Source organism: Geotrypetes seraphini, chromosome 2 (assembly GCF_902459505.1).
Source record: "Geotrypetes seraphini chromosome 2, aGeoSer1.1, whole genome shotgun sequence".
Lineage (NCBI taxonomy): Eukaryota > Metazoa > Chordata > Amphibia > Gymnophiona > Dermophiidae > Geotrypetes > Geotrypetes seraphini.
In genome coordinates this window covers 345,398,363-345,417,386 of record NC_047085.1, presented here as the reverse complement: position 1 = coordinate 345,417,386, position 19,024 = coordinate 345,398,363, and the positions used below count along the sequence as shown (strand labels likewise).

The following is a 19,024-nucleotide window of genomic DNA, read 5'->3' as shown; positions in this document are numbered from 1 at the left end:
CTTTATTTCTGCCTTTCTTTCTCTCTCCCCCTGGCCTCCCTCTTTATTTCTCTCTCCCCCTGGCCCTCCTCTTTCTTTCTGCCTTTCTCTCCTCCTTGACCCCCTCTTTATTTCTGCCTTTCTTTCTCTCTCCTTCTGGCCCCCCTCTTTATTTCTGCCTTTCTTTCTCTCTTCCCCTGGCCTCCCTCTTTATTTCTCTCTCCCCCGGCCCTCCTCTTTCTTTCTGCCTTTCTTTCTCTCCCTCTTGACCCCCTCTTTATTTCTGCCTTTCTTTCTCTCTCCCCCTGGCCCCCCCTCTTTATTTTTTCTTTTCTTTCTCTCTCACCCTAGCCCCCACAAAGCCATCGTGCCAATTTCTCCACTTCCACGATTCTTTCCCTACCCTCACCCCCAAGCCAGCAGCCGATTTCTCCCTGCTCCTTCCCCGATGTCCTGATGTCCTGAACTTCATCGGGCAGCAGCAGCATTCACAATTCACTGCTGTTGCCCGCTTCAGGCCTTCCTCTCTGTCGGGTCCTGTCTTCATGAAAACAGGAAGTAGGCAGGACCCGGCAGAGAACAAGGCCTGAAGCCGGCAACAGCAGCGAATTGTAAACGCAGCTGCTGCCCGAAGAAGATAATGGAGCACGAGGCAGACTCCCAGCCGAACCCCCGCTGACCCTCCTATCTCCCCCGTCCGTGAACCTTTCCGACCCTCCCAGCGAGAGCAGCAAACCTCCTTCGCGGCTTTCTCCTCCCTCTGCTGCGTCACTGATGACGTCATCAGTGATGCGGCATAGGGAGGAGAAAGCCGCCGACGTTACTGGAGGGAGGTTTGCTGCTTTCGCTGGGAGGGTCGGAAAGGTTCACTTGGGGGGAGAGAGATAGGAGGGTCAGCGGGGGTTCGGCTGGGAGGGGGGAGAAGCGGTCTGCCTCGGTGCTCCAAGGCCTGGCGCCATTACCTTTTCCGCCCCTCCCGCCCCCCCCCTTGGTACGCTACTGCTCTCCAGCTCTCCTTAGTTTGCCGGTTTTCTTTTTCGGCGACCAGCACGCTTTCAAAGAGCCGCGCACACACGGCTGCTCAAAGTTCAATCTTCTGCTCTGCTGCAACTTCCTGTTTCCGGTTGGGTCAGAGCAGAAGATTGAATACTGAGCAGCCGCGCGTGCGCGGCTCTTTTGAAAGCGTTCTGGTCGCCGAAAAAGAAAGCCGGCAAACTAAGGTGAGGTGGAGAGAGGAAGCTGGTTAAACGATTGAGCCGGCGTGCGGGTGGGCGCTGCGGGGACTGCACAATCCTTTATGCCTCACTGCGGTGACAAGACCATTCACCACTCCACGGGGCGGTGATGGCCTTGTCCCTATCCCCGCAGAGGCTGCTAATTTTCATTCCCCGTTTTTGGCGGGTTACCCGCAGCTAAACCGCCACCGTGTCATTCTCTAGTTTATATGGCTGATGTCTTGTACAAAAAAATATCTTTTTGCCATATACAGTCAGAAATGCAAAGAACTCCTTAATGATGTTTGCACACTGGAGATATCTCAGAACGCTACTCTGATGGTTTCCTGTCAGTGTAGCAGCACTCCTCACTGAATTCACCCTGTGTGCATAAAAGCTCTTTGCCACTCTTTATTATGCCTCAACCATTAAATTATGTTAAACCCTTATTTAGTTTGATTTAGACTTGTTTTTCTGTTTGTAACTTTACTTGATTTCTATTATTCATTACTAGTTTTTAAGCCTGTTACATTAACGGGTGCTAGAATATATGCCTGTCTGTCTTTCTTTATTTATGTCTCTCTCCCTGCTCCTGTCTCTTTCTTCCTTTCTTTCTCTCTCTCTCCCTCCTGAGGTGTTTCGTCTTCTTGGGCAGAGTCATTGGCTGTTTCTTTGGATGAGATTTACAGGACTGCTATCTAGTCCTCATTGCATATCTTGGCAGCAGTCTCATCAGTCCCACCTTGAATATTCGGGACTGCTCTGTTACGTCCTACTGGTCCCGAAATAAAGTGGGATTGTACAAGAACAAGGTTCAAGTTTGAAGTTTCTTTATTTTTGATATACCGTGTATCAAAATAAGTGTCTAAACGATGTACAATATAAAAATTGCAAAAAACAATTAAATAAATAAATAAAAGCAAATATTAAAAAAAAAAAATCTTAGACGAATGAGTAGGTTCTTACCTTTGCTAATCTTCTTTCTTATAAATCCACACTTTATTCCGGGAACCTGCCCTATACTTGCTGATTCGCCGATTGTCTGCCTTTACATAAACTGGAAAGCTGCATTTCTGTCCAGTTTTTATTAGAGTGCCATCAGAATGGGGTTTGCACTCAGTTTGGGGGGTCCCCAGTCAGGGCACCCCCTTCTGTCAGTGCAGTTTATTTCTACTTCTAGCACTGTTATTGTCATTCATGTTACTTACGTTTGTTATCCTGATTTGGTTTGTTTCCTTGTTGCTGTTTTGCATTTATAATTGTGGACAGAATATACTTACTTGTCGGGGTGTGTCCCCATACCCCTCTCTCTCTCTCTCTTGTTCTTATCTTTTACAGATGTTCTTGGTTGCTTTGCTACTCACTGGTGAGATGAGGACCATGCTCAGTGATGAGGTATGAGTGGGAGGGGTTAAAGACTCTGAAGTCTTGAGGCTTCCTACGGATCCTGGCGGGTAGATGGAAATAACTCACTGGTCCCAGAATAAAGTGAGGATTTACAAGAAAGAAGATTAGCAAATGAAGTCTTTTCAGATGTTTGCAAACTGTCTTTGAAAATCTTGGGCCTCTAATTGCCTTAATATTATTTTTCCTTCACAGGAAATAACTACTTGTTTGCCAGATTACTATAAGTGGACTCAGCATCTCTTTGTTAAACTATATGAGTCTGGTCTTGTCTACCAAAAGGAGGTAAGTGCATGCACTTACCCTGCAGCCATATTTCCTCTTGTTTGCCACAGAGATAGAATCAGGAATAACCCTAATCAAATGAGGTTGTTTATATCCCTATAAAAGTAAATATACTCCGTGTGTGTGTGTGTGTGTGTGTGTGTGTATATATATATATATATTCACTTAACATTGATACACGCCTGCACAACATGGAGCATAACTTGTCTATTTGACAAATTTATCTGTTATCTTTAATGGGCAGAATTTCACTTTATAATATGATATTATTGCCAGCTTGGTTATATGTCTTTCAAATACTGCCCTTACCAGTTTCCTAAAATACTCATAAGTGCATGATTTGTGTGATTAATAGGTTTATATGGAATGATTAAAAAAACCTAGCTTGTCTTATGTGACCATAGCCTCTCCAAAGGACAAGGGTGGCCTTGGACTCTTGAATATTCACCTATTATCTTGGGCGTGAAAATAATGCCACTTCAAGATCTCCCTCGGCTGAACCCATGCTGATTCTATCTCATTAAATCATGTTTGTCTACGTGTTCCACAATTTTATTTTTTAGAATTGTATCCACCATTTTGCTCGGCACTGAAGTGAGTCTGTAATTTCCTGGATCTTCCCTGAAAGTCTGATCAGTACCAAGCTACACCCTTCTGCTACCTTGAATCTGCCCTAGAAAGTGAGGGGCTCATCTGGAAACTGAACCCAGGACCTTTCACACCCAAAACGAGAATCATACCCCTAGACCAACGAGCCAGATGAGAGAGGCAGGCTCGAGTCTCCCGGAGAATGTACTATCTTGTCTTCGTGCTGCTTCTGCTTTTCTTTTTCTTTGTCCTTGTCCTTCTGGAGTTATGCTCGGATCCAATCTAAGTACAAACCTGTCCATATAAATAAGAGCACCCACTAGTGCGATTATCTTTAATAATGGAGGCAGATAAGGCCCAAGGATCAGGAGCTCAGCAAGGACACATCTTGCTGCACTCACCACATCACGTGACTCTGTGTACAGGAATTTTAACTATAGACCTAGGTCAAAAGTCTGCAAGCTCTTTCTTTATTTTTGGAGACCAAAGGAAACAAAGGAAATTTGAAGCTTTCATTCTTATATCCTTTCTTTTAAAGTGTTATGGTTGTGTGAATAGAGGAGAGAGAAGAGTTTCCAAAGTAGGAAGGATGGCTTTTATTAATAGAATTATTTTCCTGTCTCTGAACTTGACATGGACTCTTTCAGTCAATGTGATCTGGTAGTATTGAGTTGTTACAACTCTAGGGAAAAGAGGTGTTGGTACCACAACAATATTCACTTAAGAAAAAGGAAGAGAAGACCCAAAGTCACATCAAGGCATATGGTAGAAACATAGATCACTGTACATCTACCCTGTCTTGTATACTAGTGATAACTTGTGATACAGACCATTGTATACTCATGGAATCTGAAGTGAATATTATGCAGTGCTTCGCCTCCCATCATCTACTATAATAAAACACTAAGCGCGCATGCACACTCTTACCACCGTGTTGCCTGATCTGTAGTTCCGTGGCCGGCAGAGTGCGCATGCGCGCTTACCACGCATCTCTCTGTCTCGCAGCGGGCTTGCCGGCTCTGGCCAGACAAAGTTCAGATGCGCTCCAGGTCGGGCCGCGCCTTGCGTGAGCGCAGCAAGTCGATGGTGTCTAGGATCCATTCCTGGTAGCGGGAGGTCGGCGCCGGGGGGGAGGCAGCGGCGGGCCCGCCATGTCGATGAGGAGTTGGAGACGTGGGGCGCGAGTGCAGCCGAAGGGAGCCGTTGGGGGCTTGCGCGCGCCGACCTCTGGGCAAGCGGGCGGGAGTCGTCGCTGCCGAGGTGGGTGAAAACGGCTTTTAAGGTGGACTGGGACAGTTGCAGCCAGGCATCCTGGCGGGTTTCCGTCTTCATCCAATAGGGAATAGCTTACGGTCCATCGGTTCAAAACTGCTAAAATTGCCTCTTTAGAGGAAATGATTTGATCAGTAGCTCTTGCAGTTTTAGCACAAGTCCCACTTCGTTACTAACAGTAAAATAACCTTTTATATATATATCTACTAGCACCCGTTAATGTAACGGGCTAAAACACTAGTCTAATATAAAAGTATAATGCTGCAGTAGACTCCTGAGGTTCCAGGCAGATCAAGTGAATGATGATATTTAAGCACAAGTAGGTGTCACTGTACTATGTGTGCCTTTTTTCTTCTTTAATTAGGCTTTGGTAAATTGGGATCCAGTGGATCAGACGGTGTTAGCTAATGAACAAGTGGATGAACAGGGATGTTCCTGGCGTTCTGGAGCCAAAGTAGAACAAAAGTACTTGAAACAGTGGTTTATAAAAACAACAGCTTTTGCAAAGGTGAGTCACAAAGCTGACGTGTACTAGTGCTGGCATAGCTTCCTAAACTGTCTAAGTCACAGGGCAGATATAGCAACGGGCAGCGGCATTGCAGGTTCCCATAGCATGACCAAGAATCTTTTTCTGATGTCATGATTTCTGACAGTTAGAGGAGGGCTAATTTTCTCTACTTTTTGATTGCTTGTCCTATTGATTCTGCAGACATGAGTACCAATTAGTGCCAAGTTAGTGAGTGGTAGAATAAAATCAGGTCATTTCTCCATAGAAAAGTAGACTGAGACGTGTTTGAGCAAAACCTTTTTAAAAAGAACACGAGAAATGATAATCATCTTGTTACAAATTCTCTTATTTTAACATAAGAAAGAATATCCCATACTGAGTTAGATCCAGGACCAGCATTAGGGGGGGGGGGCAAACAGGGCAGCTGCCCTGGGCCCCATAGCTCCAGGGGGCCTCGAGGTCTGAGCATCCCTTCTCCCCATCATGGTCCATCTACCTCACTTCCCTTCCCATTCTTCTTTAAAAAATCGTTCTCCCTTTTCGGAGGGGCCCCGGAGCGGCATCTGCAGGGAACTTGAGCGAATGGATGCCATGAAGCCCCAGCATGTCTAAAACTGGCCCTGGTCAGACCAATGGTCCAACTAGCCCAGTATTCTTTCTCCAACAGTGGCCAAACCAGGTCACAAGTACCTGGCAGAAACCCAAATAGTAGCAACATTCCATTCTACCGATCCCAGGGCAAGCAGTGGCTTTCCCCATGTCTGTCTCAATAGCAGACTATGGTCTTTTCCTCCAGGAACTTGTCCAAATTCTCTTTAAACCTAGATATGCTAACCTCTGTTACCATATCCTCAGGCTACGCAGTCCAGAGCTTAACTATTTGTTAAGTTGCCCCACTCACCATTGGGGGCCTTAGCAAAACTCTGTTTGGGAGAGCTGCATTTGAACTTATGCCCCTGCCCATTTCTGTTTTGTTTTTCTTTCTTACCTATATTCTTCTGCTCTCCTCTCTCCTATTTGTTTTAAAGGTATTTCCATGTAACTTCACTGAGGGCTGCTTTTACTAAGCTGTGCTAGCGGTTTTATTGCACGCTGCAGTGTCGCATGCACTAGACGCTAACGCCTCCATTGAGCTGGCGATAGTTTTTGGCGCGTAGCGCGGGGTTAGTGCGCGTGACAAAGTAGCACGCGCTAAAAACGCTAGCTCAGCTTAGTAAAAGGAGCCCTGAGTGTCCCCTAGTTTTTGCAATTTTGTATTGTTGGTTTTTCTAAATTCACTATTTCCCCTTGGAGTGGCCATTCAAATATTTGGCAATAATTACTTCACACTGGTTCCAGTTAGTCAATAATAGCTATGTTGTCACAAAAGAAATAATGGAAACAAGTGGAATTGTCCAATAAAAAGGTGCACCAAATAAAGATGTCTTTCAACTCATCTGGACAATCAGGTTATTCTTTATTCTTCCAAAAATACTCGACCCGACATGTACATGTTTCGGCCCTACGGCCTGCGTCAGGAGTCTATAGATAATGTATAAAATTATATATATGCATATAGAGCCATATGTACACTACAAAGAACATAATATATGCTAATAAGAATAACAAATACATACATTTTAAGAATATATTAAAAATATTATAAATATATTAAAAAGACAGAAACAACAACACTTTGCATATAAAAATCTCATAAAGCCATGCAAACAACAATATATTAAATACAAAAGTATAACCAACTAATATCGTATAAAATTGTTCAAATTAATATCAAATAAATCATAATAATAATTAAAATTAAATATAATCTAGATATCACAATAAAATGATTTAAACATCCTATATATTAATGGATCAAAAGTTAATGATAAAGTATAATCCCAAGGAAATTAATAATGTATAATCAATACAAATCAAAATATTGTATACTCATGCAGTAGAGAAATATATATTTATATATTGTTACTAAAGAAATTAATAATAACAAAAATTAAAATTCACAATAAGACAATTAGACAATTCAACCATTTCATATATTAATAAATTAAAAAAATTTTTATTAATCAACTAATTAAAAAATAATAACTAATTAAGTTAATATAACAATACTGATTAAGTAATTAAAAAGATAATAAATAATTAGAAAGATAATTAATCAATGTATTATCCCAAGGAGATTAAAGATAAAAATAAAATGTATCATAAACATATTTGACAAAAAACAATAGTCACAAAAGATTAAAATATTATTTAAAGTATTATTAAAATATATTTTATTTTATAAAATCATTGAACCAATGTCCCACAGACTACTTAGAGATAATCAATATAAAAATGAACAACTAGACATAGCAATAGTCAATATTAAAATAAAATGTTAATAACCCAAACATACTCAGTGAAATAAATAAAGGTATGAGAACACTGCAGTACCTTAAAGATCTTTGGATGTAAATAACCTCTAGTATGGACCACTCTAGCAACCTGTATTAATCTAAAATGGAAATAGTACATCTATTAAAAAATAGTACATCTATTAAAGAATAGTACATCTTTTGAAAAATATGTGACAAAAAGTAAAATATAAAGCTGAAGTATCCCAAAACAGCAGACATTAAAAATTAAAACTAAAGACCAAAAGAGAATAGTTGTCAAAACTCAGTCGTTAAAATACTTGCACAAAGAAAAGGACGTCAAAACGCAGTTGTTAAAAAACTGGCACAAAGAGTCAAAAGGTAAAAATGTTAAAACTGCTCGATAAACTAATCAAGGCTAAAAAGCAAACTCAGGACAAGGACGGTTGCAGACACGCTGTCGCTCAAGTACTGGCACCAAAAGTAAGGCTATAAAACCACAACCCAATAAACTAAATGAAAACAAGAATTAAAGTAAAAATAAAAATAAAAATAAAAATAGCCCTTACCAGAACGCCGTCGTGTAGATGCTGGCTGTGAAAGAAAAATTGTAAAGTGACCAGGTCGCAAAAACGCTGTAAATAGAAAAACGGAGGAAAACGTGATGACGTGAAAAACGTGATGACGTCATCCGTATCTGTAAAGGGAACAAAAGAAAAGCCCTATGGACAAAAAGAAAGCCAAAAACTTCTCAAAAAACAGGAGAAACTATAAAAAAGACATAAAAATGTAAAAGAAACATGAAAAAGAGGACAAATAACAAAGAAAAATGTGTATATAAAAAGGTGTAATATAAAAATATAAACAACGGAGAATAAAAATGAAAAATAATTGAAAAATAATAATAATAATAAATGAAAAATAATAATATAAAAAAATACTTTGTCAATAAAGAAAAAAGAATTAAAAAAGGAAAAATGGAAAAAAAAAAAAAAAAAAAAAAAAATAAAGATAAAATAGGGCTCACAGACAAGCTTTTAAGTCTAAATCTATATTAAGGCCATGTGGACTGATGGTATTGTAATTGTGTATAAAGCGTTGTTCCTCCTTTATAAGGAAATTATCAGAATTGCCACCTCTCCACCTGGTCTTAACAACTTTCAAAACAAAAAACTTTAAATCCGCAATGCAGTGTCCTTTATCATACCAATGTTCAACTATCGGAGCAGATGGTACATTTCTACTGATACAGCTTCTATGTTCTATTAATCTAGTTTTAATCATCCGTTTTGTTTTACCAATATACCATTTATCACAAGGACAAATGATGGCGTAAATCACTTGAGATGTCTGACAGTCACTATATTCTTTCAGATTTATTTTAGCTCTAGTCACTGGATGTTCATAACTAGTCACCGTCATACTATGCTTACATATAGAACAATGTCCGCAAGGTATGTGTCCCACAGGATCATTGCTGATAACTGGGGATTCTGGTAGAGCAGAAGGCACTAAGATGTCTCTTAGATTCCTATTTCTTGAATATGCTATTATTGGTTTAACATTTTCGAAACAAGCATGTGGTTGTAGAATGTGCCAATTTTTTCTAATGATATTCTGTATATCACTAGAAAGATATGAAAATCTCAGAGTACACACTAGTTCAGGTTTTGATCTGACTGTAACTTGATGTAATAAGTCATCTCTATGTTTTGTTAGTGCTTTTTGGTAACATTCATCAACACATTCTTTTGGATATCCCCTGGCTATAAAATTATATCGCATAGCCGGAGCCTGTTTTTCAAATTCTTCAATATCTGTACACAATCTGCGTAACCTTAAAAATTGTGAAAAAGGAAGATTCTTCTTAAGACTCCTGTTGTGAAAACTTGTAAAATGCAGATAGGAATTTCTATCAGTATCTTTTCTAAAAATGGTAGTTTTTAAACCATAAGCCGTTTTAAAAATTCTCATATCCAAAAAAGAAATGGATTCGCTGTTATGTTCAATCTTAAATTTCAGATTTTCATCACACGTGTTTAACCATTGGTGAAAAAGGTTGAGTTCTTCATTTGTTCCCCTCCACAATATGAAAATATCATCGATGTATCTTTTATACATCACCACATTGTTTTGAAAAGGATGTGTTTGTAAAAAGATATCCTCAAAATTCGCAACATAGAGATTTGCAATGTCCGGAGCCATGGATGAGCCCATGGCTGTACCTTTAATCTGCTGAAAAAATTGTCCTTGAAAACAGAAATAATTATTTGTTAATGCTATGCTTGCTAGTGTGAGTACAAAATGATTAGGTATTCTTTTGTGTGTTTCTCTTTTTCTAAGTGTTCTTTCAATGATTTCTAATGCAGACAGTTGTGGAATGTTTGTATATAATGATTCGATATCCATAGTAACCAATATAATATCATTCAACAAACCTTCATATTCATCAATAATATTGATCATATGTGAAGAATCTCTAATGTATGATGTAATGCCTGGAATAAATGGTCTTAGAAAAAAATCTACAAATTTTGACAAAGGTTCTAAGATGGAACCATTTCCAGAAATAATAGGACGACCTGGAGGATTAGTGTTAGATTTGTGTATCTTCGGTAACATATAGATGGTAGGGATAGTAGGATAATCAACAGTCAGAAAAGCACTCTCTTTCATAGTTATGAACCCTGCTTCTTTTGCTATCTTGACTAGAGAATCAATCTCCGTTTTAAGTTGTTCGGTAGGATCAATTTGTAAAGGTGCATAGTATATTTGATCAAAGATTTGTCTCTCTACCTCAGAAATATATAGCAAACGATCCATTATGACAATACCGCCACCTTTATCAGCAGGTTTTATGACAATGTCGGTGTTCTCCTTTAGTTCTTTAATAGCAGATTGCTCTGTTTTTGAAAGGTTGAAGAACATTTTCTTTTTGTGCTCTTTTTCTAAAATGGCAATATCATGAGTAACACATGATTGGAAAGCTTCAATAAGTGGGTCTATAGGGCCCGGAGGAAACCAATTCGATACAGGTTTAAGAACCGACATATCTGTATAAGATGGACTATTTGAAAAAAAGTGCATAATCTGAAGTTTTCTTTGAAATCTAAAAAGATCAATTTTAGTTTGAAATGAATCATATGGACTTAATGGGACAAAGGATAAACCTTTCCGTAGAACATCTGTTTGAACTTGAGATAGACTAAATTTAGAAATATTAAATATGGGAATTTCTTCTCTCTGATTTTGATTTTGAGATGGCATGATTTGAGAATTATTTAATAACTTACACTGCCTCTGCTTCTTCCTCTGCAGAGGCAGTGTAAGTTATTAAATAATTCTCAAATCATGCCATCTCAAAATCAAAATCAGAGAGAAGAAATTCCCATATTTAATATTTCTAAATTTAGTCTATCTCAAGTTCAAACAGATGTTCTACGGAAAGGTTTATCCTTTGTCCCATTAAGTCCATATGATTCATTTCAAACTAAAATTGATCTTTTTAGATTTCAAAGAAAACTTCAGATTATGCACTTTTTTTCAAATAGTCCATCTTATACAGATATGTCGGTTCTTAAACCTGTATCGAATTGGTTTCCTCCGGGCCCTATAGACCCACTTATTGAAGCTTTCCAATCATGTGTTACTCATGATATTGCCATTTTAGAAAAAGAGCACAAAAAGAAAATGTTCTTCAACCTTTCAAAAACAGAGCAATCTGCTATTAAAGAACTAAAGGAGAACACCGACATTGTCATAAAACCTGCTGATAAAGGTGGCGGTATTGTCATAATGGATCGTTTGCTATATATTTCTGAGGTAGAGAGACAAATCTTTGATCAAATATACTATGCACCTTTACAAATTGATCCTACCGAACAACTTAAAACGGAGATTGATTCTCTAGTCAAGATAGCAAAAGAAGCAGGGTTCATAACTATGAAAGAGAGTGCTTTTCTGACTGTTGATTATCCTACTATCCCTACCATCTATATGTTACCGAAGATACACAAATCTAACACTAATCCTCCAGGTCGTCCTATTATTTCTGGAAATGGTTCCATCTTAGAACCTTTGTCAAAATTTGTAGATTTTTTTCTAAGACCATTTATTCCAGGCATTACATCATACATTAGAGATTCTTCACATATGATCAATATTATTGATGAATATGAAGGTTTGTTGAATGATATTATATTGGTTACTATGGATATCGAATCATTATATACAAACATTCCACAACTGTCTGCATTAGAAATCATTGAAAGAACACTTAGAAAAAGAGAAACACACAAAAGAATACCTAATCATTTTGTACTCACACTAGCAAGCATAGCATTAACAAATAATTATTTCTGTTTTCAAGGACAATTTTTTCAGCAGATTAAAGGTACAGCCATGGGCTCATCCATGGCTCCGGACATTGCAAATCTCTATGTTGCGAATTTTGAGGATATCTTTTTACAAACACATCCTTTTCAAAACAATGTGGTGATGTATAAAAGATACATCGATGATATTTTCATATTGTGGAGGGGAACAAATGAAGAACTCAACCTTTTTCACCAATGGTTAAACACGTGTGATGAAAATCTGAAATTTAAGATTGAACATAACAGCGAATCCATTTCTTTTTTGGATATGAGAATTTTTAAAACGGCTTATGGTTTAAAAACTACCATTTTTAGAAAAGATACTGATAGAAATTCCTATCTGCATTTTACAAGTTTTCACAACAGGAGTCTTAAGAAGAATCTTCCTTTTTCACAATTTTTAAGGTTACGCAGATTGTGTACAGATATTGAAGAATTTGAAAAACAGGCTCCGGCTATGCGATATAATTTTATAGCCAGGGGATATCCAAAAGAATGTGTTGATGAATGTTACCAAAAAGCACTAACAAAACATAGAGATGACTTATTACATCAAGTTACAGTCAGATCAAAACCTGAACTAGTGTGTACTCTGAGATTTTCATATCTTTCTAGTGATATACAGAATATCATTAGAAAAAATTGGCACATTCTACAACCACATGCTTGTTTCGAAAATGTTAAACCAATAATAGCATATTCAAGAAATAGGAATCTAAGAGACATCTTAGTGCCTTCTGCTCTACCAGAATCCCCAGTTATCAGCAATGATCCTGTGGGACACATACCTTGCGGACATTGTTCTATATGTAAGCATAGTATGACGGTGACTAGTTATGAACATCCAGTGACTAGAGCTAAAATAAATCTGAAAGAATATAGTGACTGTCAGACATCTCAAGTGATTTACGCCATCATTTGTCCTTGTGATAAATGGTATATTGGTAAAACAAAACGGATGATTAAAACTAGATTAATAGAACATAGAAGCTGTATCAGTAGAAATGTACCATCTGCTCCGATAGTTGAACATTGGTATGATAAAGGACACTGCATTGCGGATTTAAAGTTTTTTGTTTTGAAAGTTGTTAAGACCAGGTGGAGAGGTGGCAATTCTGATAATTTCCTTATAAAGGAGGAACAACGCTTTATACACAATTACAATACCATCAGTCCACATGGCCTTAATATAGATTTAGACTTAAAAGCTTGTCTGTGAGCCCTATTTTATCTTTATTTTTTTTTTTTTTTTTTTTTTTTTTTTCCATTTTTCCTTTTTTAATTCTTTTTTCTTTATTGACAAAGTATTTTTTTATATTATTATTTTTCATTTATTATTATTATTATTTTTCAATTATTTTTCATTTTTATTCTCCGTTGTTTATATTTTTATATTACACCTTTTTATATACACATTTTTCTTTGTTATTTGTCCTCTTTTTCATGTTTCTTTTACATTTTTATGTCTTTTTTATAGTTTCTCCTGTTTTTTGAGAAGTTTTTGGCTTTCTTTTTGTCCATAGGGCTTTTCTTTTGTTCCCTTTACAGATACGGATGACGTCATCACGTTTTTCACGTCATCACGTTTTCCTCCGTTTTTCTATTTACAGCGTTTTTGCGACCTGGTCACTTTACAATTTTTCTTTCACAGCCAGCATCTACACGACGGCGTTCTGGTAAGGGCTATTTTTATTTTTATTTTTACTTTAATTCTTGTTTTCATTTAGTTTATTGGGTTGTGGTTTTATAGCCTTACTTTTGGTGCCAGTACTTGAGCGACAGCGTGTCTGCAACCGTCCTTGTCCTGAGTTTGCTTTTTAGCCTTGATTAGTTTATCGAGCAGTTTTAACATTTTTACCTTTTGACTCTTTGTGCCAGTTTTTTAACAACTGCGTTTTGACGTCCTTTTCTTTGTGCAAGTATTTTAACGACTGAGTTTTGACAACTATTCTCTTTTGGTCTTTAGTTTTAATTTTTAATGTCTGCTGTTTTGGGATACTTCAGCTTTATATTTTACTTTTTGTCACATATTTTTCAAAAGATGTACTATTCTTTAATAGATGTACTATTTTTTAATAGATGTACTATTTCCATTTTAGATTAATACAGGTTGCTAGAGTGGTCCATACTAGAGGTTATTTACATCCAAAGATCTTTAAGGTACTGCAGTGTTCTCATACCTTTATTTATTTCACTGAGTATGTTTGGGTTATTAACATTTTATTTTAATATTGACTATTGCTATGTCTAGTTGTTCATTTTTATATTGATTATCTCTAAGTAGTCTGTGGGACATTGGTTCAATGATTTTATAAAATAAAATATATTTTAATAATACTTTAAATAATATTTTAATCTTTTGTGACTATTGTTTTTTGTCAAATATGTTTATGATACATTTTATTTTTATCTTTAATCTCCTTGGGATAATACATTGATTAATTATCTTTCTAATTATTTATTATCTTTTTAATTACTTAATCAGTATTGTTATATTAACTTAATTAGTTATTATTTTTTAATTAGTTGATTAATAAAAATTTTTTTAATTTATTAATATATGAAATGGTTGAATTGTCTAATTGTCTTATTGTGAATTTTAATTTTTGTTATTATTAATTTCTTTAGTAACAATATATAAATATATATTTCTCTACTGCATGAGTATACAATATTTTGATTTGTATTGATTATACGTTATTAATTTCCTTGGGATTATACTTTATCATTAACTTTTGATCCATTAATATATAGGATGTTTAAATCATTTTATTGTGATATCTAGATTATATTTAATTTTAATTATTATTATGATTTATTTGATATTAATTTGAACAATTTTATACGATATTAGTTGGTTATACTTTTGTATTTAATATATTGTTGTTTGCATGGCTTTATGAGATTTTTATATGCAAAGTGTTGTTGTTTCTGTCTTTTTAATATATTTATAATATTTTTAATATATTCTTAAAATGTATGTATTTGTTATTCTTATTAGCATATATTATGTTCTTTGTAGTGTACATATGGCTCTATATGCATATATATAATTTTATACATTATCTATAGACTCCTGACGCAGGCCGTAGGGCCGAAACATGTACATGTCGGGTCGAGTATTTTTGGAAGAATAAAGAATAACCTGATTGTCCAGATGAGTTGAAAGACATCTTTATTTGGTGCACCTTTTTATTGGACAATTCCACTTGTTTCCATTGTTCTATCCTTTGTGGATTTGTTTCCCCTGTGTTTTGCGTCACAAAAGAAATTACATGATTTTCATGTAATCATTGGTTCCTGGCTAGAATCTCACAAACACAGGGTAGATTTTGCATTTATCACTTGTTAATGAGCTTAATACAAGTTTCTAGTGAATAAGTTTGCTAGATGCACTAAAATCAACGATCGTCGTTACACCTGTTTTCACAGCTTTAATGATGATCGCTTTTACTGACCCAATACTCAAAACGGCCCACCACGTGTTTTTCCCCTTGATCGCCCATTTTCCGATCTGGCCATACAAATTAGCTAAAACACCATGCAAAGTGCATCTTTCCCTTGGGAGGGGCCCTAGGCAACTGAACCAACCAAGGCCTTTGGCCCCTCCCCGTGCATCACATGATGCACCGGGGAGGGGAAGGCCCATCATTATGGGGTGAGTTGGGGTGGGAAAGAGGAAAGAAAAGGTGAAGGGAGAGATGCCAGAGCATGGGGGAAATAGTGGAGACTGAGAAAAATGGAAGGAACAGAGAAAGAGGGTGGACACTGGATGGACTGGAGAGTGAAAATGAGGAAAGCAGAAACCAGAGATAACAAAAGGTAGAGAAAATATTTTTTGTTGCTTTAGAATAAAGTAATATTGTAGCTATACTGATAAACATTTAGAAACAGAAAATGAAATGAAAATAAGGTAATCTTTTTATTGGACTAATTTTAATACATATTTTACTAACTTTTGCAGACCAAAATCCCCTTCCTCAGGCAGTGGCATACCAAGGGGAGGGGAGGGTGTGATCCATTCTGGGGGTGCTCCTCCAATCCCTTTTTATATGGGGGTGTTAAACAATGATCAGCCCCAGGTGTCACATACTTCAGGTAAACCACTGTTCTAACCACTAAGACCAGATTCTCAAAATGTTAACAGTTTAGTCTCTACATATTTTAGCGGCAGATTATTAAAACAGATTATCTCTGTCAATAGCAAGCTTTCTAGCAGTCTCCGACAATGACATGCAAATGGGCCCTCCGGTGGATTCTTAAAAAACGCACAGCCATTTTCTAAAAGTGGTCTCAGCTTTTGGCGACAAAAATAAACGACTGGTCCAGTGGAAGCTTGCGTGACTTCCTGTATACAGTGTTCCCCCGCAAATTCGTGGTTCGGGGTTTCAGTCATTCGCAGTATTCTCAGACCGCCTCTTCCTGTACTAAAATCGGGCTACAGCAATCAGAAGCTGCGTGTCAAAGCAGCTCCTGATTGGTGTAGCCCGACTTTAGTACAGGAAGAGGCGGTCTGAGCATACCGCGAGTGAGTTCCTTCACTCGCCGGTGCTCCAGCTGCCCTATCCTGCCTCCCCAAGCGAAAAACCGTATTCGCAGTTTTTCGATATTCGCGGGGGTTCCTGGAACAGAACCCCTGCAAATATCAGGGGAGCACTGTATTCCTTACAAGTGATAATTGGCATCACCGAACAATTGGCATCATCAGCACACTTAATACTTGACCTCGCTATTTTTTTGAGAAACACTAGGAAAACCTGATTAGTTGCATTGTTTTTGATAGAAATTGTTGTAAAACTACTTTGACCTAAGTTATGGTATAATTACTATTCAAATTACCATATTCATATTGAGGTTTTTTAGCAGAACTACCCTGTTACCATGGTTACTCGGTTCTGGTGCCTTGAAACCTTTACAGATTTATGGTTTGAATTTTTCTATGACTCTCAACAGTGTATTTAACCTCATTAACTGTAAAGCAGTTTTGAGTATTCCTTAGGTTGTTCCATCTTTTCAGAATCTATTATCCTATATAATAAAACCCTAGCCGCGCATGCGCACTCCTACTTGCGTGCTTCCGTGATCTCTGATCAGTAGGTCTGTGGCTAGCAGGAGTGCGCATGCGCGCTTAGGGTTCTTTTCAGTTTGTCGTTGTCTTCGGCCACCCCCCTCCCCGGCATACCCGAACCCCCGTTGAGCCTCCCACCGCGATCTGACCCTCCCATCCGACCTTCCCTTCTCGCGGTCTGGCCGGCTCCCTTAGTCCCTTGCCGCCGCCGCCACCCCCCCCCTTCCCTTCCTGCGGTCCCGACAAACCTGACTCCAGCAGCGGACGCAGCACTCTAAACATGCTGCTTTGCGGCCTTCTACTGCCCTGATTTGCACTGCCACGTCTCTGATGATGTCATCAGGAACACGGCAGAGCAAATCAGGGCAGTAGAAGGCCGCGAAGCAGCATGTTTAGAGTGCTGCGGCCGCTGGAGGGGGGGCAGCAAGGGATTAAGGGAGCTGGCCAGACCGCACGCGGCATCTTCAAGTGTGTAGGCGAGCGGTGTGAGAAGGAGTTTGAGCTCAGAGGAACGGCTGGAGGGTGTTGTGCCGGTGCTACAGGTTTCCCATGCAGGTAAAATTTCTTACAGGAGGGGAAAGGGGGGCTGCTTCGGTGGGGAGGGGTATGCTGAGAGGCAGACAGCTTTGTTTAGGGAGGGGAAGACAGAAGAGGGGCCACGGAGAGACAGTCAGGGAGGACTGGAGGGGGAAAGAGAAAGGGTGCTGCTTTGGGGGAGGGGTGTGCTGGGATGTAGACAGCTTTGCTTGGGGGGAGACGGGGGAGACAAAAGGGGGGCCACAGAGAGACAGTCAGGGAGGACTGGAGGGGGAGAGGGAAAAGGGGCTGTTTTGGGGGATGGGTGTGCTGGGAGGCAGACAGCTTTGCTTGGGGGGGGAAGGGCCACTGAGAGACAGTCAGGGGGGAACTGGAGGGGGAGAGTGAAAGGGGGCTGCTTTCTAGCACCCGTTAATGTAACGGGCTTAAACACTAGTTAGTTTATAATTTTCAAACAGGCTTGGGACAATACATTGTATTGGTTAATTATAACCTAACAACAGACCAGCAGGACCGTAGCTAGCTATGTGAAGTCATTGCAACTGCAAAGGGTACAATGGAGGCAGAGATGCAAAATTTCACTCTGTTTATTAGCCTCCTTTGCTCAGCTATACCACAGTGGGTGGGGCAGGAGTGCTGGGTGTGTGCTGCACAGGGTACATTTCTGTGTCTCTTCGCTCCTGCAAATTGGGTTAGATATATTAAACCTTTCCTTTTTCACATTAATGGAAGAAAACTCTTTGAGCTTCCATTGCCTGTCATGTTGAGCTGAAATATCATAGGTTCCTTGGCAGCCACCATTGACATATCTTCTAAGTCACTGTATAGAAGGTTCTTGGGCCTGTTCTTTTTAATATTTTTCTAAGCGATAATGCTAAAGGGTTTTCAGGTAAGATTTGTCTTTTTACGGATGATATCAAAATCTGCAATAGAGTAGACACCCTTATGGTGTGAATAACATGAGAAAGAACCTATCAAAGTTTGAAGAATGGTCTGAAATGCAAGGACATGCATTTCAGCTGCAAACCCCAAGGGAACAATATATTTTAGGAGGTGAAGAGCTTTTGTGTATGAAAGAAGAGTGGGACTTGATTGTGATAGTATGTGATGATCTTAAGATGGTCAAACAGGTTGAAAATGCGATGGCAAAAGCTAGAAGGATTCTAGGATACATAGGGGGAGATATGGCCAGTAGGAAAAAGGAAGTATTGATGCCCCTGTATAAGATTATGAGACCTCATTTAGAATATTGTGTACAATTCTGGAGACCGCATCTTCAAAAAGATATAAACAGGATGGAGTTGGTCCAGAGGAAAGCTGCTAAAATGATCTTCATAAGATGTATGGAGACAGATTTAAAAGATCTCAATATGTATACTTTCAAGGAAAGGTGGGAGAGGGGAGATATGATAGAGACAATTAAATACCTACGTGGCATA

The 19,024-nt window shown here is 38.4% G+C and overlaps 1 protein-coding gene across 5 annotated transcripts in view; it reads left to right on the top strand.

The window, feature by feature from the left end:
* Window positions 1-19,024, top strand: part of LARS2 (leucyl-tRNA synthetase 2, mitochondrial) — a 201,403-nt gene that overhangs the window by 38,488 nt on the left and 143,891 nt on the right. For 4 of the 5 annotated variants that reach the window (XR_004538050.1, XM_033930317.1, XM_033930318.1 and 1 more), the window contains exons 6-7: window positions 2,793-2,882; window positions 5,107-5,250. Coding sequence is in view for 4 of the 5 variants with exons in the window: in XM_033930317.1 (XP_033786208.1) it covers window positions 2,793-2,882; window positions 5,107-5,250 (234 nt within the window). In the remaining variant the exon portion in view is untranslated. The remainder of the gene's footprint in view (window positions 1-2,792; window positions 2,883-5,106; window positions 5,251-19,024) is intronic. The other variant, XM_033930320.1, reaches the window with a different exon arrangement.